Source organism: Drosophila montana, unplaced genomic scaffold, assembly GCF_035044405.1.
Source record: "Drosophila montana isolate Dmon_TW-CO22-7 unplaced genomic scaffold, ASM3504440v1 contig_3848_1, whole genome shotgun sequence".
Classification (NCBI taxonomy): Eukaryota; Metazoa; Arthropoda; class Insecta; order Diptera; family Drosophilidae; genus Drosophila; species Drosophila montana.
The window spans coordinates 4,143,827-4,164,432 of record NW_026998720.1 but is presented as its reverse complement, the minus strand read 5'-3'; the positions used below and the strand labels follow the sequence as shown (position 1 = coordinate 4,164,432).

Genomic DNA, 20,606 nt, shown 5'->3' with positions numbered 1-20,606 from the left:
AATCGCCGCGTCAACACGTATAAGAGCGCCAAATTGCCACTGCAACAGTTTGGAGCTGCGACCGATTTTATGGCGCCAGACATTTTCTCGCCGTTTATCTAAAAATATACCCTGTAGAGAGGCCAAGCAAGTTAAATTTTTTAATTTTTAAAGAAACTTAATTTATTTCCACGTTTTAAATTGAATAACACACAATTGGCAATTAATATATAACATAAATAATAAATATATATGCAGTTTTGATGTTTCAATTTATTTTATTTTAATATTTATTTTATTTTTATGTCTTGATTTATATTTGATTTATTTCCTATACTTAAATTGATTATGATGGCAATAAGTATGTAAAATAAAGTTAATAAAAAGTACATACCAATATTATTGGTCTTTTAATGAAACTAAATTCATTCCTCGTTTTAAATTGAAAATTTCTGCAACATACCATGGCCATTTACACAAAATATATTTAGTAAACAGATTTAAAGTGTTTCAAATTTGATTTGTTTTCTACATTTAAATTAAAAAATTACGATAATATATATTCAGATAAATAAGTATATACAAATATTTTTGGCTTATATTCATATCTATTTTAGCAATGAACAGAATTTAATTAAAAAGAATGCCGGAACTTAAGTTAATAATAAAGAAACTTCATTTATTTTCCCGTTTTAAATTGAATAACGTATATTAAAATGGATGTTTACATAAAATATATTTAATAAATAAACATGCACAGCTGCTGTTATATATATATATATATATATATAACATATATTATAATATATATGTAATAATAATACAAATAATTGGATTATATTATACAAAGAATGCATGAAAAACATCAATTGAAAAAATGTTTTAAATACATATAAATATTAAATATATATTTTATATATTGCCCGATTAGAAGCGATATATTTTAAGTTATTCCCTAATTTAAAATTGAATGGCAATAACAATATGGCAATAAGTATTCAAATAAAAAAGTTTATAAAAGTATTAAGTTACTATTTAATAAAAAATATAATTATTCGAAATATACAACAAATTGGCGAAAGTTTAATCTATGAATTCTTAAAGAAACTTATTTTATTTCCACATTTCAAATTGAATATTTCTGCAAAAAGTGTGGCTATTAACTTAAAATATATTTAATAAATAAACATTAACGTTTACTTTTTTATAGGATACAAATTATTGCATATTCTCTAAAGCATTTAATTTCATCCATTTTAGTTGGTAAATTAAAACAAATTTCATTTATTTCCAAGATTTAAATGGATTTATATTCTGGTCTTAAATTAATTATTAATGCAATCAAAAATATACAAATAAATAAAGCAAATAAAAATAAATCATTAATTTATAAATGCCCGCTTTTTATATAGGGTATGCTTGAACTCTAACGCTTTTGCATGCAACTTTACTATTTGATATGTGTTAAAAAAAAGCTCTTATAAAATTCGGTGTGGCTGTGATACGAGCGCAGTCGCAAAACGGCAACCGCAACGCTTGGACGTGTCGCGAGCAGCAACAAATTAAGAAAACGAACACGAATACGCTTGGAACAGCAAGCTGAATGTGCCTCAAAGTAAGCTAATGTCAGATGAAAGCCTCTAAAAGAGCTAACCGCTAACAAATTGGCCAGCGCGCAGCGGCGAGCGCAACGAGCAAAACAAAAGACTTAGGCAACGAACGCGAATGCATTAGTCTGTTTGGCACGGGGCACGTCGTCGCCGTCGCTGCCGCCGTCACCACTGTGATTTTTAACGGTTAAAGTGGCAATTGCCATGCATTATATTAAAGTGCGGTGCGCTATTGGATTCGGATCGGTTTGGTGCAGTGCGCGGTTCGGTTTTTAAGGCATAACCAATGTTCCAGTGCGCCGCCGCCCGAATGCGACTCTCACCATATCCGCATGCATTCTGCTCGTTAATGCAAGAGCACAAAATCGATTGCAACAACAACAAAAACATATATACATATATACTTATATCCAATTAAGCTATCCGTAACCAAGGGTATGCAGTTGGCCAATAGCCTTGTCGGTCGCCGTGCTTGTTGACTTGTTGCACTTCTTGCGTGCCCAAAACAAAGAACTGTGTTAATTAAGTTGGCTTGCAACGCGTGTGTTGTTGTTGTTGTTGTTTCTTTTCTAACAACTAACATCGATCGCGACCAAAAAGTGCGAATCGGTTCGTGCTGGCATCCAAACTTGGACGTGTATGTGTGTGTGACTTATTAAACCTTTGCAGATTTTGTTCAAATTTTGACGCGACTTGTGTTATGCGTGGAAGAAAATATCTTTCAAGTCATCTTTCAAGTGTATTTATATGCTTGATAATTACGACGAGCTGAATCGATATAATTTATCTTTTTCTATGCAAACTATTGTCTTAGTTTTAAAGATCAATCCAGTAAATATGTCAAAGTTGGCCGGCTTGAACCATTAGAACGTAAAATTGCCAGTTCAAATTAAAACTGATTTCAAGTACGAAATACATCTTCTTTTTTTTAAATATATGTGAACCAAATTGAGATATGTTGAACTTTATTGTGCCTCTGAGCAAAGTCTTATCAAGATCGGACTTATTTACTTTAATTGATTTATTTATTGTTTAATCTGAGGTTCAAAAGATATACCGCATGAAAACTTTATTTTTTTTTTTAATTTAAAAAGAGCTGAGCCTGTTTAGTCTCTCATATATCACACTGCTGCCATAGCGAAAGCAAACGATTGTGTTGCCAGATATACTCCGACTGTAACGCACATGTGATATAGGGTATTTACCTCGGACTACGCTAATCTCTCGCATTTCATTATAAGGAAGCAACACATCATCACGTTTGGCCTGACGTTTGGCGCTCAACTTTGTGGCAGTTGCAATTTTCTTATTTTGTTGGCCATTGGCAATAATTTGCATTCATGTGCTAATGTGGCAAGAGCTGCTCTTCCGTGCGACCCTATATTAGATCAGCAAAACAAAAATATTTAATAATCAAATTTATATTTTCACACACCCACACACACTCACACATATATAGAATGCTCCAGATGTCGCAATTAAACCTTTTGCCACATTGTTGCTTTGGGCCTCTATTGCGGGCCGTTTGTCTGTCTGCGTGTCTGTTCATTGTGCCACGCGTGAGAACACGTACAGGAGTGTTGCATCGGAAGGGGGTGCGGGTAGGAGGCGGCACAAAGTGCCGCAGATAAGGCTCCAACGGAGAGAGATCTAGTTACCAGCTGTGGCGCCTGCCTGTTAGCTGTCTTTGCTGCAAGCGCACAAAAACATAGTTGGACTCAATTTGTGTGTGGCTAACAAGTAGTTCAATTCGCCAGGGAACCAAAATCCAGCTATTCAGTTCTGCCATGACTAAAGCCCATGGATAGTTCCGGCACCAAACAAATTGTGTTTGTGTGCATTATTGAAAGTAAATGCAATATTTGAGCGCTTTGTGGCCTTTGCTTTGCTGGCTTATACAAGATTATAGCTGCTGCCAGTTACGAGTTCAACAAACAAGTTTGCATTATTTTATTTTTAGCTGTCAAACATTTACATATATTTACATACATTTTATTTGTGTCTGAAAAAAAAGGCGACATGAATTATAACGTTTATTGTGTTAGAAAACGGGGAGCAGAAGAGCTACGCCCTTTCGCTTTTGTGGCATTAATTTTGAGCCCGGCCGACGGCTGTCATCGCAAACGCATTGAAGGCCGCGCTTCGTAAATTAATTGACAGCAGGCCTAATTCGCTGGCCAATGTCAGACGACAGTCAGACAGTTATTATGATTTTTATTATTTTTTGGGATCAAAATAAAAATTATACAAATTGTTCGCATTTCCGCTTGGCATTGCATAATTCTTAATTATATCAAAATGTGTAGAAACTCATATTTACATTTTTTATGTGCCACTTGACATTTGTCATTTATGTAATTTATCAAACTCGTACGAGCCACAAACTCAATTAACCTGGCAGCTTATCTTGAGATCAGGCCAGGCGTGTGGCAATTACCAAAAGAAAGTGAAACAAAAATGAAATTAGAAATGACCAAGTTACACGCGTGTGTGTGTGTGTGTGTGTGCGTGTGTACAACAACAACTTATTGTAAATCATATGCAATTGATTAAACAAGCCGAAATAAAAACTAAAAACAAACATTTAGTTTGCCACTTTGATAGAGTCGCGCATTTATTTAGTTGCCAAGTCAAAGAGCTGCTGGCTAAACGAACTGTCAGCTCATTTTAAAGAACTGCAGCACATGCTGTGCACCTGCTGCGAGGGCTGCCTTTAATATACATAACAGTACAAATATATAATAAATATTTCCTTTGGTAAGTGCTGACAACTTATTGCTCAGTCATGAGCTCTGGTAGCTTTGCTAACTTTTAGTCACGTATGCTGTCGGGGGACTCTGGAGCGTCTCCTCTGTCGTAGCTGGAGAAGGTCGTTAAACGATCTTCGCAAAGTGGGCAATGGGCTGTTGGAATTGAGTAGCCAGTTGACCTCAGGCGGCACTGCGCCTCTGAGCGGGTGGCTGCCCTTCATCCAGACCGCCTGGCACATTGAGCTTGATGTTCAACCTGCGAGCCCAGACCTCAAGCAGGTGAATGTGTTCCTGAGTCCCATCAGTGTTTTCGTACAGTAGGCGGGATAGAATATTGCCACGATGACAGCTATATGATATATTAGTTCGATCACTATATATTAATGATAATGGTATTGGTCTCTTAAAAGCTGGAGCTTGCAGTTTGATATATCGATCACAAAAGATCAAAGAATTAAGCACATCAAGAAATTTGTCCAAAAACAAAGCATAAGACATAAACAATACAAATTTTAATATATAAATATATGTTGACAAACTATAGACTTAGCGTAAACCACAAACGTTTCGCATTCCAAACAATAATTTTATGGCTTACGCACTCAACAAGATTTAACTAAAGTGGAAATTCCTAAAAACACCTTCTCTTTAAGGGCATCATAATTTGTTGTTCTACCTTGCCTTGCTATCTGCTTTTGTTTGTTTTCACTGTTGCTTAAACAAAACAGGATATTTTAGCAAATATTTGCAGTTATTGTTAATTGACACAAAAATATGTTAATTTTTTATAACAATTTTTTAAGCTTCTAACCACGCGCGAAGCTAGCAAAATTATCAAAAAATTGGGTCAAGGCTGTGACGCGTAGGTATACATATAAAAATATTAGAAGTGAATTGTTAATATTTATTTTCATTTACAACTCAAGGCGTCGAAAGCCGAGAGATGAAGTAATTGCAATCGTGGTTTAGTAAAATATTTGAAGTGCATTTCTAATTTGTATTTACCAAGTCGTTTGATGAAAAGTGCCTCGTGCAAAAGTAAAACTGGGACGCACAATTTAACAGGCAGCCCTCGTAGCAATATGGCATTTCAATATGAAATGGAGCACAGAGTGTGTGAAAACGAGCCCCACAGACCCACAAATGTGTGTTTCTCCTTTAGATACAACTGCTCAATCTTAATCACAGACCCGACCCCGTCTTAGCCGCTGTCACAGCTGCTGTCAATTGGTGCACACGCTGACGGCAGCCGTGCGAGACCAGATATTAACAAGGCTAAGCATTGGCAATAGCCAACTTCATTTGAATACAATGCCATGACAATTTCAATTGTAATCTGCAATCCATGGAATTGGCTCAATAATAGCTATATATTTATACATTATAACCATATAATAGAATTATTAGTATTAGAAAAGGGCCCCGTGCTTGAATAGATGTGGGAAAAAAAATATATTGATATATATATATACTTGAATACTAAGCGCTCAAAAATGCAAATATACTTCCGAACATTATTCATTAAATCACAGAGTAAACAAGGGAATGACCTAGCGACTTGGCATTTAGCTTGAATTAAGAAACGATTTTTGCTGCATAACAGAAACTTATACTAAAATATTTGTACAGAAATGTTAATAAGCTTTAGATCGAATTAAAGATATATTCAACATTTCATAGAATTTGAGAGGCTGTATACAGATTTATAAAAACAAAGTACAAAGAAATGCACTGAAAAGAAATGAATTAACGCGAATATTTACCTAAACAAAACTATAGGAATAATTTGTTAAGGAATCGATTCCTTTCTTTTATAAATCAATTAATTTTACTCTACAATCGGAAGAGCTTGACAAATTATTCATATTTCAATATTTATCATTAAAAACTAGTTTCACCTCATTGTAGAAAACTATTTTATTTATTCAAATCATAGAAAATTGATTTCACCTGAAATGTTTCACTGTTATCTGTAGAAATGTTCACTTAATTTGTTTAATTTAATTTATTAATAGTTTGTTTTCTTTATGGTAGAGAACTGTTTACTTTACTCATGACAAAGTAATTATATTCCATCTGAAAGAAATTTCTATTGTCTGTAGAGCTGTTTACCCAATTGGTTGCTTTAAGTTTATTAATAGGTTATTTTTATATTATAGAACATTTTTATTTATTTATTAATATCTCTGAAAATTGATTCAAACTGATAGCATTTTTTATTACCTGTAGAAAGGCTTACCCAACTTGTTGAATTTAATTTATAAATAGTTTCTTTTATATATTGTAGAAAAATATTTGATTGAAATGTTTACTCAAAAGAAAATATATTCCACCTGAGAGAATTTTTTTTACTCAAATTAATAAATCATGGATTTTAATAGTTTGTTTTATATATTGCAGAAAACTCAATGACTTATTTAATTTTTCTATTATCCTTCTACTCAAATAATTGAATTTAATTTATTATTATTTTTTATAAAAAAAAGTATTTTTTATTCAGAAAAATGTACCTTTTCTCATTGCAAAGACATTTCACAAGTAATTAACGTGAATTGTTAGTGGCTTTTATTGAAATGATTTACAGAAAACCTGACAATGAATCGTTAAGTTGTTTATTGCCTACATAAAATCAAATTAAATGCATCTGTATTTAATTTGAATGATTTTTTAATTGCCTCGTGGCCCATAATTTCAGTTTATATAAACGTTATTGTCTGTTTGATTCTTCACTCATTTAGCCAACTCTCGCCATGCACAGCATTCTCGCCACAGCCCTTTGCCTGCTGCTCTGGTCGGATGGGCGGCTGCCTGTTGACGCCCAAGCGCCTGGATTGCAGGTGGTGAAGCATTGGAAGCTGCTTGGCTACAACTTTGAGTCAAATGCACGGGCCAGAAATCCGGACTTTTATAATCCAGAGAATGTGCTCATCACGGGCATTGCCGTCACAGAGGATCGCATTTTTATTGCCACGCCCAAGCTCTTTTCGGGCGTCTCCTCCACTGTGAATTGGGTGTCCAAGGCACAGATTGGCGACTCGCCCACGCTGCAGGCATATCCCGACTGGTCCTTCTCCAACACAGCGCGCTCCAATTTCAATTGCAGCGATCTGATATTGACTTCGGTCTATCGCCTGCGCATCGACTCCTGCAATCGCCTGTGGCTGCTCGATGCGGGCATCTCGCGCTCACTGGAGGACTACGAGATCACCTGCCCGCCCAAGATACTTGTGGTCGATCTAAACACGGATCGTGTCGTGCGTCGCATTGATTTCCCGCCCGAGGTGTTGCGTGGTGAGACGCTGTTCACCAACATGGTCATTGATGAGACCACGGCCAAGAGCTGTGACGATGTCTTTGTGTACATCACGGATACCGTGGAGCCGGGCATTATTGTATATGACAGCGGCAAGGATGTCACATGGCGTCACTCCCATCCAGGTATTATATATTTAAGTAGGTCCAATAAATTTCCTTTTTATTTATTTGCATATCTCCCGCACAGCCATGTATCCCGATCCGGATTTTGCGCAGTCCGAGATTCACAACGATCGCTTTGTGCTGATGGATGGCGTTGTGGGCTTGACCTTTGATGAGCGCAAGGGCGTGGTCTACTTCCAGCCACTGGCCACAGATCGGTGAGTATAACAGAGCCAAATATATATGGTCTTTAGCAGCTAATCCTGCAACGCATATCCGGCAGAGTCTTTTCGGTTCACAAGAATGTGCTACGCGGCGGTCCGCTGCCGAGTGGCCAGATGCTGGATGTCAAGCTGGTGGGCAAGAAGTCCTCGCAGGGCATTGGCTTGGCGGTGTCACCGTTCGACGGCAGCCTGATCTTTAGTCCGCTCAGCGAGACGGCCATTGCCTCCTGGAATCCAAGCAACAATCAGCAATCCGTGCTGGCCCACGATCGCGACAAGCTGCAGTTCGTGGCGGACATGACGACAACCCGCGCAGAGCCGGGTGTCATCTATGCCATATCCTCCAAGTTTCATCGCTTCTTCTTGAAGAATCTGAATCCCAATGAGTACAACAACCGCATAGTGCGCCTGGAGCTGCCGCACGCCAAGCCCGGCGGCCTCAAGAGCCCCCTGCTGGGGCATCCGCTGACGCTGACCACGGCTCCAGCCCACAACAGTTTGCTGCACTACAATTTGTACAATACTCACGTGCACGCCCAGAGCTCCACAAATGCGCTGCAAACGTACTTTACGAGTCCGGCGCTAACCACGCCCCTCACCACCAAGACACCCTACAAATTCGAGAACGCGGGCATTGTCAACTATGGACTGCGCAATCCATTCACAGCGCTCAATCAAGGTGAGGCCTTTCCGCCCACCAAGGCTACACGGGACAACTATCAGCGTTCCTATCTGGACACCCTCGTGGGTCCCCCCGTGACTACGGCGGCAGCAACAGCACCAGCTGCGCCCACGCCCTACTCCAGCCGCCACAGTGGTTACTACTATCATTAAAAACGTATTTATAAATGTTTAAAAAACAGAAATCAGCTTTTCTATTACATTTCATGCTCTTTATTCTTATGTGTAAATATTTTTTGTTAATTTATTTTCCTTGTAAATATTTAAAGTTGTTTTTAAATAATTGGTTTTCTGTCCAAACATGAACTTTTCACATCAAAAAAAGAAATCTTTTAAATATACATACACATATTGATGTATACTTATATACATAACCGTTTATTTTCACTTTGCAACCGATTGACGGACTGAGTTTCTCACTGCTAATTCCACCCGTAGCTGTGAAAATGGGATATGCAAAGTGGGGGTGTAAAACATTATGGTATACCGATCGGACTTAGTCTACGTTTTATAGATCTTTGTAAAAATTCCCTTCAAACGTGTTTCACACTTCCCCGAAAATTCACTTCACAGGGTGGAAATGGGACTTATATGAGTACAGACAAATTTCCTTTAGCTCACGTTTGGGAAACGGGTGGAAATGTGAAACGATTAAAGTTCATTTACCCAAAATAAAAAAAAAATTGACCGGGCTTACTATGTATTTATAAAGTACATACACTCGAAATACTTGCGAGTTTTTAACTAATATAAAATTTGATTTTTTTTGACCTATCTTAAATCTAAATTGTAGTCGCCAATTGAAGCTATAATAAATTGATTAAACAAATTTAACTAGATAATTAAATTACAATTTTGACGTGTTGAGCTCTGCCGCACTTAAAGCTGACATTAATGAGCCATAAAATGACGGCTTAACCAGTTCTAATAAAAATTAATTTTTTTTATTTCTTGGCCAACTCATGGAGTTTTTTTCTGGGCTGTGGCTGCGTTCTGCTTGGTTCACCTGAACTCAAGTTTCATTTAGTCTCTGCTGGCTTTAATGATAAAATTAAACGCGAACAACTGCAGCTTATTCGGAAATGATTGGCCGAGTGCTCAATATTTTTAATAGTTTCGAAAAGCTGTTTGCAAACCTAATGATAATTAATTTTTTCTGCATGGCAGCAGACCCAAAGAGTGCGCTTGCCTGACTACGAGATACCCTGAACCCTGTGCGAGTAACGTTTACTACAATTCTACAATTCTAGCTTCTCCTCCTTCTCTCTTACATCCTTCCATACACTTTTCACTTTGCTCCACTCTATCGGAAATTTGCTCTTGAATCGCGTCGGTGCTTATAGTCCGATCTTTATGAAATTGTTAAATGAATCTAACTTCAATTTTGGGGAATGGGAAATAGTTTCGATTTTCATAATCCACTCATTATAAAATATCCAGGGAATATCCAGGGAATGAGAAAGGTATCAAGAAAATGAATAAGTCCCAATCTGTATATATTATACGATAGCCTAAATACCAAATTTGTCGTCCCTAAATGTCCTAACTTTCGAGTTATGCTTTAAGAACCAAGTCCCGAAATCGATTTTTATAGATAATATGAAACTGGGAGAAGATATAGAAACAAAAGTGTTAGACTCGCGCTGCGTTTGGTTGAAGAGAATATACGCCTTTTATATGTCAAATCTCTAGCTTTAGTAGAAAGACAGTCGGACAGACGGACGGACAGATGGACAGACAGACATGACTATTTCGATTCTTTATGGTTTGCTCGTCTTGATATTAATGTTTGCTCAAAACGGTATACCCTTCTTTTTCTCATTTTCAATGGCATTTTCGGTGATGCTTTTAGAAATATTTGTGTTCTGAATTGGATTTAAGCTTTTCATTTTTATATTCTTACGTATTAAATACATAGGTTGACACTCGATTTGTCTACTATCTCTTTATATAAAACTGTTTGTCCTGACTGACTGACTGAATGACTGACTGACTGACTGACTGACTGACGGACTGACTGACTGACTGACTGACTGACTGACTGATTGGTGATCAACGCACAGACCAAACCGTAAGAGCTAGGGAAGCTAAAACTTTCACTGTAGCTACCTTATGTGATGTAGGTGCACGTTAAGACGGGGTTTCGGGAAATCCAACCGCAAGTGTGGAAAAATCGCGAAAACGTTTGTATGAAACTTTTTTATTTACCATCCGATCGGCCTCAAACTCATTTTTAAATATCTTTGTTCAAATTCGTTTGAAGGGCATTTCACACTGTTCGAAAAATGCATTTCTCCTTGGTGGAAATGGAGATCAAACATTTGGTGGGTGACGTTTCGCGCTGAAATTCATTTCCAAAGATTTAAATGCCTCACATTTTTCGCAAAATCAAAGCATCCTCGGTGGAAAGTGTGATTCAACGATTTTTTGTGCGAAGTTTTAAGTTGTGTCCGATTTGCTTCAAACTTATTTTCAAAGCTCTACATAAGAACTTAATGAATACGTGCTTCAGCTTCAGGTGGTGGTAAATTGGCGGAAAACGATTGTATGAAAGTTATTTGTTATTTGTTTACCGTTCGATCAGTTTAAAAGTCATTTTCAAAGCTTCTTAAGAAAATGTATTATGTACGCGCCACGGGCAATGCCGAGTTATACTCGCTAGATAATAAATAATCTATTAATATAACAAAATAAAAATAATTTATTTAAACTTGTATTTTGAATAAAACAGTTTAGTGCACAAAATTACATAATAAAAAGTTGTTGTTGTTGTCAAAATCTCATCGGGCCTCTTAGACTCTAGACTTTATTGTTTGAACGCGTTTGTGGGTTTAGTTCTCTAATAATAAAACAAGTGTTACCTTTAAACAGCTGAATACACAGAATGAATGCGCACAGGCTCTTGCATAGGTAATTAGAAAGGAAAGTTTTAACTTGAACCTCGTAGACAGAAAATCAACTAAACAAACAAGGGAATTTTGAAACTTTACACATCAAATATATGTTCACAGCTGCCCAAACGGCGCAGTTAAATATGTCTAAAAATTTGCTATATAAACAAGTGTCTTGGTTTTCAGCCAACATTCCAAGTAATCTACTTGCCTTGAGATGAGAATCCAAACTGTGCTCCTGGGCTGCGCCATTCTGGCCACTTGCTGGCTTCCATACAGCGAGGGTGATGATTCCACAACAACGGCAACATCTTCCGATACGACAACAACGGCAACATCTTCCGATACGACAACAACGGCAACATCTTCCGATACGACCACAGTGGCATCGGCCACTTCTGATACGACCACAGCGGCTAGCTCGTCTGACACAACAACAACCTCCAGCAGCAGCTCAAGCACAAGCTCCAGCTCCAGCTCCAGCTGCGCGAAAGCTTTGAAACGGCTCAGGCGCCAGATCCGGCGTCTGAAAAGGCAAGAGCGCCAGAGGGCCGCAAGGAGAAAGGAATTGGCCGCCATACGTCGAGCTGCCAGAGGGCGTAGAGTTGTGCGCGTACCCAGGAACTCGACCAGGGCCGCAAACAGGAGAAGGGTCGTCAACACGAACAGGACCGGCAACAGGATCGTCACCAGGAGCACGGTCGCCAACAGGAACAGGCGTCGTACGGGCTAAATTGAAATAATATTCCATACTTTTACAATGTATATACACAAATAAATGCAATCTAAAAAATTCACTTTCACTTTCGATTACAATTTAAAATATTAATATTCAGCTATATAATAGCTGCTGCTTTTCCAAGGGTGTTGTCAGCTTAGCTGTTTTATAGCTAGAATAAACGACTTTGGTTATGCAACTGCCAGAAAATTTGAGAACGTGAACGTTAAGATATAAAATCTGTCTATTTTACAAAATCATTTGATTTCATAGCTTTCCTATCGAAGGGAATTTGTATCGTCATTTTCTTTTGGCTAAAGCAGAAATGAAAACTTAAGATAAAATATTACAGAGTAAGCATAGGTAATTTATCTGTCGCTAAACTCTCCAAATGCTTAATTCATTCCACCCAATGTGAATAAAAACTATTTAACAAAGATTTTTGAAGATATGGTTGATGCTCATTATATATATTTAGACTACGAATTTAAAAGTTGAGCAGTTAAATTTTGAGTTACGGCAAAATCCATTTGGTCAAATGGGAAAATATTACTGACTCCAACTAAAATATTACTGTCAACATTTTGGGTACGTTTTTAGAGTGCAAAGATGCCGGAGATGTAAGCCGGTGCAAATGGGTTTAAATCTTAGTTTTAAACAAAGCTACTATAATTCTAATAAAACAATTTTTAGCAAAAATTAGCATTTTTTAAAAAGCATTATTAAGTATTTTGTCAAAGCTATTTCTAGCTGTTTTTTTAGAAAGAATCTAGCTGTTTTAGAGTCAGCCTTAAAAGCCTATAATAACTGAATGAGTTCTCGAAATGTTTTAGGTATTCCTGAGATTCTTCTTGGTAAAATTTGACGCATTAGGCGCTTATAAGCCTCAAGCCGAGGAGAGAAATCGATATTTATCGATTTGTTTATCTGTTTAAATACTCGTGGTGTAACTGGATTGATGTCTGTCAAGACGAGTGCCTCTCGTCGTGCTGTTTAATATACCCACTATCCACTTTCGATGCTTACAGGGTATACACAAATATTAAAATAAATGCAAATGGAATGTAAACGCCATAAAGACATGCCATTAAACACGATGGACATGTGCACTAACATAAATACATAAATATTGAACGTTCAGTTTCGACGACAAAGTCCGCCCCGTTGAAAAAAATTTCACTGGCGATCCTAAAACTGGAAGACTAACTGCAGCCCGTTGCCGGTTTCTCGTTGACATTAAAGTTTTGGCCCGCAACAGCGCTCATGTCCACTGGCGAGCGGCCGACAGCATTTTCCGGCAGACTCAACCGCCGAGAGATCAATTATCGCGTTCGCTGTTGACACGCTGCGACGAGGCGGGAGGCAGGGTGGCAGGGGCAGGTCGCAGGAGGCATGGCGCATGTGCATGTTCTATGGTCTATGTAAATCAACTTGCAGCATCCAGAGAAAAGGTGGCCATAAATCTAACAAGTATTAAACGGCACTAAACTCTGTCAGAGGGCCAGCGCGTACCTGTGCCGCGAGTGCCTTTTTTGTCTGGGCTCTCGAGTCGACAGCTCGACTGTCCATTTGGTCAATTAGGGTTTGTTAGCACCGGTTGGGCAAACACCTTAACGTCGCAGTCGCTGCGGCATGGTCCCTACCTGCTGCTGCTGCTGCTGCGGCAGATCAGTTTTCACGCGTCGCCTGAACGGTTAAGACGGGATTTCTTTTCTATGCTGTCGGGTCAACATAAAAAAGAACGAAAATGTTTCAGACCAAATGCATCCTGTTGCCTGCTGTTTGTCTGCTCTTGGCCAGCGCCTGTGCCCAGAAGTTGCGCATTAAGCAGCTGCACACGCTGCACAAGTGGAGCAATCTCAGCTTTGGTGTTTTGGGCCAGAGCCAGGCGAGCAACAGCCAATTTCTGCCCGTGGACATAGACATTGAGTATGGTGATGAGGGACGTCACCGGACATTTCTAACCATACCCCGGTTGAGCACTGGCACACCCTACACACTGGCCACAGTGGCGGCGGCTGATAATGGGCTGCTGGAGAATCCACGCCTGGAAGCCTATCCCAGCATGGCCTGGCATCTGCCAGCCAACAACTGCTCCGGCATTACATCTGCCATCAGAACCCATGTGAGTGCAGCCTCATCTACGAAAATTCCAACGCACAGAACTCTCCCTTTGTCTGCAGATTGATGAGTGCTGGCGTCTTTGGGTGGTGGATTCGGGTCAAGTCAACTCCATGCAGCTGTGCGCGCCACAAATTTTGATATTCGACCTGGTCAAGGATGAGCTGGTGCAGCGGTCCGCGCTGCCCCCACACATGTACACGCCCAGCATATCGATTTTTACGGCCATGGTCGTGGATCTCTTGGAGAGCAGTGCGCCCAGCAAATGCTTGGGCGGCATGGCCTACATTGCGGATGCTTGGGGCTATGGCTTAATTGTGTTTGATGCGCTCACCGGCAAATCCTGGCGCATCGAGCATGAGTCCATGCAGCCGTCGTTGGGCGTGCGTCGCTTTGGCAGCGCCCATGCTGGCATATTTACTGTCAGCCTGAGTCCCAGTCTGGCAGCAGGTAATTCCATTGATAATGTGGCCACTTTACGCGCATATTGCATAGATTCTGTTGAATTTCAGAGCGCTTTTTGTACTTCCATACGCTGAATAGCTTTTTTGAGATTGCAATTCCACTTCACCTGGTCAACAATGCGAGCATCTGGCGGCAGGGCTCAAGCGAGGCGGTCAGCAAACACTTTCGTATTCTGGGTACGCGTGGCACCCAGTGCGAATCGGAGGTCATGGACAGCGGCGGCAATCTCTACTGTAGTCTCATCAGCCTGGGCGCTTTAATAAGTTGGAGCGAGCATTCCAATTACACTGCAGATGCTATACGCGCCGTTGCCTACAATCCGCAACAGCTGAAATTTGTTACTGGCCTCAAGATCAATCGAAACTCAAAGGGAGAGAATGAGCTTTGGGCGCTGAGCAGTGAACCGAATCTCTTCGTGGGCGGCACCTTGAAAGCGAATGAGATTAAATTTCAAATAATTGGCTGTCGCACAGCTGACTTGTTAGCCAATACGCCGTGCACAGTGCATGCCATGCAATTATAATTTAAGATCCGATTATTAATATTAGTTTAAAACTTAAGAAAAATAACTTTTGCTTTCTGATTAAAAATTACATTTTAAAATGTAACCACTTTTGATAGCGCGCGAAAGCTGCTTGACATGACACGCAGTCAGCTGATTGTGCTTATCGAATAGTCGATTTTCGCTTATCGAAATGGCTATCTGCGTCAAACTATCGGCCATCCCTAGGCCGGCCGCTTGTTTACGTGTTGCAGTACAAGTATTTTTATTAATTTAAAAATTCTATATTTTAATTAAAGGTATAAACACTGAACATGACAAATCTACAACGTTGGCTATTCTATGCTACGCTCTTCGCTGTGCCTTATTTAGCCATTGTGCTGGGCACAGTGCAAACGGCGTTAACAACAAAATACTTTTTTCATATTCAACTGCTGCCACTGCTGCTGTTAGTTCTGTTTGGGGTAAGTTTCCTAAGGAATTATTACTATAATGAACTATTTCAACAATATACCTGCTATATGGTTATAGATTTATTCCGTGTGGACTGTGCTGTATCGTACATTTACGTTTAACGACTGCCCCGAAGCAGCTAAGGAATTGCAGGCGGAGATATTGGAGGCTCGCAAAGATCTGATTGCAAAGGGATTCAAGTTTCGCGACTGATGCCACAGAAAGTGCTTTTAATTAGACAGTCTTGTTCATGTATATACTTGCAAAACATATATTTTAATTTGTAATTCCATTAAATATAAAGAAAAAATGTGTATGTAAAAATAACTGTGTTCCCCTGAGATTTGTTCAACATTCAGATGCATGCAAAACTTTTTCAATTAGAATTAACATTATTCAAAGCGCCAAATTCCCATTGGAATCAAGCGTTACACGATCCAATAAGCTGTGCTGCTGATTAACATGCACCTTAGAGAGCCCCAAGAGCAACGCGCTGTTAAAGCTGTACTTTAACATAAAGCGCATCGGTTTTTTCCAATTGTACTTCTGGGCTCCACTGCTATGTTTCGGCATGGGCATTTGCTACAGACGATCTGTGCACTGGAATATGCACACACACACATGTACGCATACTTCTTTAAGACCAAGCCCAACCCAAGTTACGTTAGCGTTCTCTCTCACGCTCAGACTGGAAAACGGTAGAGCCGCTGCTTCTGCTGCCCAAACCAAAAGTCGATGCTACGAACAAAACAGTTCACGCTTAGACGTCAGCACGTTCACAACAACTAGCGCTTAATTCAGTCCGTGTCAGCATATCATATAGAGCCGAAAACAAAAACAAAACCAATAGCATGAGTCACAAATTTGTACTTTTGGCCTGTCTGGCCGTCTCTGTGTGCAGTGCCGCAAAGGTAAGTTTGCAAAATCACAACAAATCTAAGAAAAAATCAATTTAAAATGCAAGGAATATGAGGTGGGTGCCTTTGAAATACGCGTTTACATAGTATCAAAGGATAAGCAATATCAAAATCACGAGTGTGGTTTGGCCTCATGCAGTGGGTCAGGGTTGGCAGAGTCTGAAGAAGAATGTGAGTTAAAATACGCCTCGCGCCCTTTTCAAATGCAGCAACAAGTGGCGCGCCCTATAAAATGGGTTGAATGAACTCATGTCGGAAAATGCCGCAGCTCAAAATATTTATCATATATACATACATGCGTATGCACATATGCATGTATGTGTATGTGAGTTTATACATATATATGTATATTCGTGTATGCATAATTAATTGTATGAATTCAGTTTTCTCTGCTAGCTGCCGACAACATCTTGCTTTGTGTTTTTGTTTTGAGACCCAAAACCAGTTTTTAATGCCGACCAGTTTCCATTTCATTGTATTTGGCTGTGTTATGTGTGATGCATGTGGGAATCGGTGGTAGTCGCCGGCCACTCTTTGGAAGCCCCTTCCAGGCCAACCTGTTGTTGTTGTTGCTGCTAGTGCTGTTGCTGCTACGCGCAAGAATGGAACTCTTAGCTGTTCTACTGATGTGTTTCCACTACACAAAAAGCGCTGACTATTCTGTCGATGAGACCTTCAACTGAACAAAAAATAGGGGGGAAAAACAATAATAAGCAAATTTAGCTGAAAAGAGATGTATATTAATATGTACATATGTATGCATGTACATATATGCGTGTATAGAAATGAATGCAAATAAACAGTAACTCGCGCTGGCCGTTTTTTGTATTTAATACTCGTTTTGTCTATTGCGCATCATTTGTCGTCTTAGTCACGAGAGAGTTATAATTTATTTAGCGAGTTTTTGCACAATGTTTGGCAAAAATGTGTTATTAAGATCACGGAAAATTGCAAAATACGAAAACCGGCAAAGCTCAACTTATAAACTATATAATCAAATGTAGTTTTGAGCATACATATGTACATATAATTGTTGAGTTTTTATTATAAATTTGTACATATCTATGTATGTATGTCTATTTTTACATGTAGTTTTAACGATCCTTTTTTTTTTACTTATGAATGATTTTTTTGTCAATATTTTAAAAGCCGCTTTTATTCTTTAAATAACTTGCAGATACATACATACATACATTTTATTTGAATATGTTGGCAACTGTTTACTGTAAAGATAAAAAGCCATATGTGGAAAATACACAAAAAAATGCAAAGTAAAATTATTTTCAATATGGCGGATATTTAATACCCTTACCAGACTAGCAGTCGCAGATTTGAATATATAAAGGTATTTACCCAGCTCAATAAAATATTCAATGTGGAACACATTTCGCAACACAATCACTCTTTAAGCTAATAAAATAATAAATAAATAAATAGTCATTTGCATGTGATTGTGCATACATCTGCTGATAATCAGCAGATTACGTAATAAAAATCAAATCATATTTACACAATACCATTATTTAACAGAGATATTTTTAACGATCTGGCAGCACGAATATTTTATACACCTGTCAACGGAGCGTGCAGTTTTACTTGATTTTAAAGTCAACTCAATATTTGTATTTTATATTTCAAAGTATTATGGGTTTTTATATTAGTTTTAATTAGACTTGTAAAATTAATTAAGCATAAATTGAGGTACATAAAAGATAAATAATTAAAATTAAATTTTTTATCTATTGAGGATATTTTGTGGTCCAGTATTTATGGTACCCTTACGTTTTTGAGACTTAAAAATGTTCTGTTAATTTTGAATATTTGGCTTCCTAATTAGAAAATGAAAACCCAGGGGCTTGCTGCCTTGCTTGAAATCGGGCAATACAATTTTCGGGTGTGTCCACTCACTTAAAACTGATTTGCATGTACAGTAAAAATGCAAATTGCCCCATTTGCCGGCCACAGAAAATGGCAACACAATGTGAAGAATGCATTATACTAAAACAGCCAGCTATGCCCATTCCTCTGTCCTCTTCTGTCCCAGCCCAGCTAGCATGAAAGAGACTGAAATGTTTTGTTATATTGTTTACCAGGTGCCCATTGCCATTTACTACGAATCCCTGTGCCCGGACAGCGCCAAGTTCATTACGGAGCAGCTGTATCCGGCTATGAAGAGCGAGCTGAGTGAAGCGGTCGAACTCACATTTGTGCCCTTTGGCAAATCCCACGTGAGTGAACGAAACGTTTTAGGCCCAACAATGCCTCATTTGTGACACATTCACATTTGCACTCCATGCAGTTCCAAACACAAGGCTCTGAGGTAACCTTTACCTGCCATCATGGTCCCAACGAGTGTTACGGCAACAAGGTGCATGCCTGCGCCATCGAGCACATTCAGGCCAACTCCTATCAAAATGATTACACACGCGAATCGCTTACCCTGGACTTTATCAACTGCCTGATGAAGGCGGGCAAGAACTTCCCGGACAATGTGTATCCGGGCCAGCGTTGCGCCGGAGAGAGTCATGTCAACAACTGGGAGAACATCAAGACTTGTGCGAATACCACCGATGGCAGCGTGCTGTTGCGCAAGGCTGGCGAAACCACCCAGAGGCTGAAGGAGCCACTGACCAGTGTGCCCACCATTCTGTTCAATGAGGTAAACCCAATCTGTTTACAAGCTAAACATGTTGCTTATTCTTATTCGCCTTTTCCAGCAATACGACAAGCAGGTCAATGAGCGCGCCCAGGTCAACTTCATCGGTACCCTCTGCAAATATGTCTCGGCGCCCCAGCCACGCATCTGTGCCCAGCACAACGGCGCATCGGGTCTGGTTGGTGCCAGCGCCCTTCTGAGCTCCCTCTTGGGCATCTGGTTCATACGTCAGCTTTACTAAGGGCCCAGCTTTACTAAGCCTTTGGGGACAAATTTATAATTGCTTTACCTTGCAATCACTTTGAATCTCTATAATTTGTATATTGCCTAACTGTTTTACACTCATTCTGAATTCCATACCGTCCAAATATAGAAGCAAAATAAAATTAGAGCTTTAAAATTCAAAGATTGTTGTATTTCGTACAGATTCGAAAATAATAACAGTGGGGAATCTGCAAATTTATTTCAGTCAGACAAACCGAGTCTGAGGTTTAGGATAGTGTATAAATATAATGCCGTCTTAACTGGAAGATCAGAATTATCTTTAGCTATTGAGAAGTTGGCTTGGTAGCTTGTGACTTTTTCTTAGCTCTCCTAAATAATAAATATAATTTAATATTTCCACATTAGATCCTAATATGTAATTAAATTTCGCTTAGAAAATTACCAAGTCAAGAGGCAGCCCTGCGGAAATGCACAACAAGCTGTTTAATATAGATAGTTATAAAATTGATACGAGCTTTGTGTAGGGGTGTAGCTACTGTTTGATGTCAAATATTTTGATCTGTGAGTTCGGGGCAGCAACAGCTGCTTATCGACGTAATTTTTCTAGATGCGATAAGCTGCTGCTTTAGCAACAATTGAAAATAATTGTTGTAAACAAGTCATTGGCAAATCAATTTGCGTTCCGTCTGCTCAGACTACCCAACTATGTATGCAATGCGATTGTGCGAACTGCATTGCAAATCAAAGGCAAATTACATATTTGATTAACATCAAAAGCCAACGCAGCCTCCCACACGGCGGGGCAAAGGACAAGCGGAAAAGTTGGACTTGGCTTGCGGCAAAGATGGCCACGGCACAGACGTCAGCAGATGCCAATTGAATCCATTCATTGATTAACTCATATCTATTCACATGACGCACTGCTGGCCAAATAAATCTGAGCAACTCGCTAATTTGACATCCCAGAAGCAGCTGAAGCGGCCGCCCTTTAGTCTAT

The 20,606-nt window shown here is 39.1% G+C and overlaps 5 protein-coding genes and 1 long non-coding RNA gene across 6 annotated transcripts; all 6 read left to right on the top strand.

The window, feature by feature from the left end:
- The first annotated feature begins 1,476 nt into the window (after nt 1-1,476).
- On the top strand, nt 1,477-9,020 carry yellow-e. Its single transcript, XM_064696832.1, has 4 exons — nt 1,477-1,594; nt 7,078-7,777; nt 7,842-7,974; nt 8,040-9,020. Exons 1-4 carry the CDS (start codon nt 1,583-1,585, stop codon nt 8,812-8,814), a joined length of 1,620 nt encoding a protein of 539 aa, XP_064552902.1. The 5' UTR covers nt 1,477-1,582; the 3' UTR covers nt 8,815-9,020.
- Nucleotides 9,021-11,769: 2,749 nt separating this feature from the next.
- On the top strand, nt 11,770-12,285 carry LOC135438499 (protein new-glue 3-like). Its single transcript, XM_064696825.1, has one exon. The coding sequence runs from the start codon at nt 11,770-11,772 to the stop codon at nt 12,283-12,285; it is 516 nt and encodes a 171-aa protein (XP_064552895.1).
- A 1,732-nt stretch (nt 12,286-14,017) lies between these two features.
- yellow-e3 lies at nt 14,018-15,379 on the top strand. Its single transcript, XM_064696823.1, has 3 exons — nt 14,018-14,395; nt 14,454-14,841; nt 14,904-15,379. Exons 1-3 carry the CDS (start codon nt 14,018-14,020, stop codon nt 15,377-15,379), a joined length of 1,242 nt encoding a protein of 413 aa, XP_064552893.1.
- A 212-nt stretch (nt 15,380-15,591) lies between these two features.
- Nucleotides 15,592-16,138, top strand: Dpm3 (Dolichyl-phosphate mannosyltransferase subunit 3). The gene is made up of 2 exons (XM_064696904.1): nt 15,592-15,822; nt 15,890-16,138. The coding sequence occupies exons 1-2, from the start codon at nt 15,673-15,675 to the stop codon at nt 16,022-16,024; spliced, it is 285 nt and encodes a 94-aa protein (XP_064552974.1). The 5' UTR covers nt 15,592-15,672; the 3' UTR covers nt 16,025-16,138.
- Nucleotides 16,139-16,560: 422 nt separating this feature from the next.
- Nucleotides 16,561-19,790, top strand: GILT1 (Gamma-interferon-inducible lysosomal thiol reductase 1). The gene is made up of 4 exons (XM_064696902.1): nt 16,561-16,722; nt 18,822-18,956; nt 19,028-19,387; nt 19,446-19,790. The coding sequence occupies exons 1-4, from the start codon at nt 16,663-16,665 to the stop codon at nt 19,623-19,625; spliced, it is 735 nt and encodes a 244-aa protein (XP_064552972.1). The 5' UTR covers nt 16,561-16,662; the 3' UTR covers nt 19,626-19,790.
- On the top strand, nt 17,862-18,812 carry LOC135438557 (uncharacterized). The gene is made up of 3 exons (XR_010437897.1): nt 17,862-18,073; nt 18,261-18,486; nt 18,566-18,812. It is a non-coding gene; the product is annotated as an uncharacterized LOC135438557 (long non-coding RNA).
- Nucleotides 19,791-20,606: the final 816 nt, after the last annotated feature.

Coding starts and splice junctions, on each gene's coding strand:
- LOC135438499 (XM_064696825.1), top strand. CDS start 11,770: ATGAGAATCCAAACTGTGCTCCTGGGCTGCGCCATTCTGGCCACTTGC.
- yellow-e (XM_064696832.1), top strand. Junction 7,778..7,841: donor ATGGCGTCACTCCCATCCAG/GTATTATATATT, acceptor TCTCCCGCACAG/CCATGTATCCCGATCCGGAT. Junction 7,975..8,039: donor CAGCCACTGGCCACAGATCG/GTGAGTATAACA, acceptor CATATCCGGCAG/AGTCTTTTCGGTTCACAAGA.
- GILT1 (XM_064696902.1), top strand. CDS start 16,663: ATGAGTCACAAATTTGTACTTTTGGCCTGTCTGGCCGTCTCTGTGTGC. Junction 16,723..18,821: donor CTGTGTGCAGTGCCGCAAAG/GTAAGTTTGCAA, acceptor ATTGTTTACCAG/GTGCCCATTGCCATTTACTA. Junction 18,957..19,027: donor TGCCCTTTGGCAAATCCCAC/GTGAGTGAACGA, acceptor CACTCCATGCAG/TTCCAAACACAAGGCTCTGA.
- Dpm3 (XM_064696904.1), top strand. CDS start 15,673: ATGACAAATCTACAACGTTGGCTATTCTATGCTACGCTCTTCGCTGTG. Junction 15,823..15,889: donor TGCTGTTAGTTCTGTTTGGG/GTAAGTTTCCTA, acceptor ATATGGTTATAG/ATTTATTCCGTGTGGACTGT.
- yellow-e3 (XM_064696823.1), top strand. CDS start 14,018: ATGTTTCAGACCAAATGCATCCTGTTGCCTGCTGTTTGTCTGCTCTTG. Junction 14,396..14,453: donor CATCTGCCATCAGAACCCAT/GTGAGTGCAGCC, acceptor CTTTGTCTGCAG/ATTGATGAGTGCTGGCGTCT. Junction 14,842..14,903: donor GAGTCCCAGTCTGGCAGCAG/GTAATTCCATTG, acceptor GTTGAATTTCAG/AGCGCTTTTTGTACTTCCAT.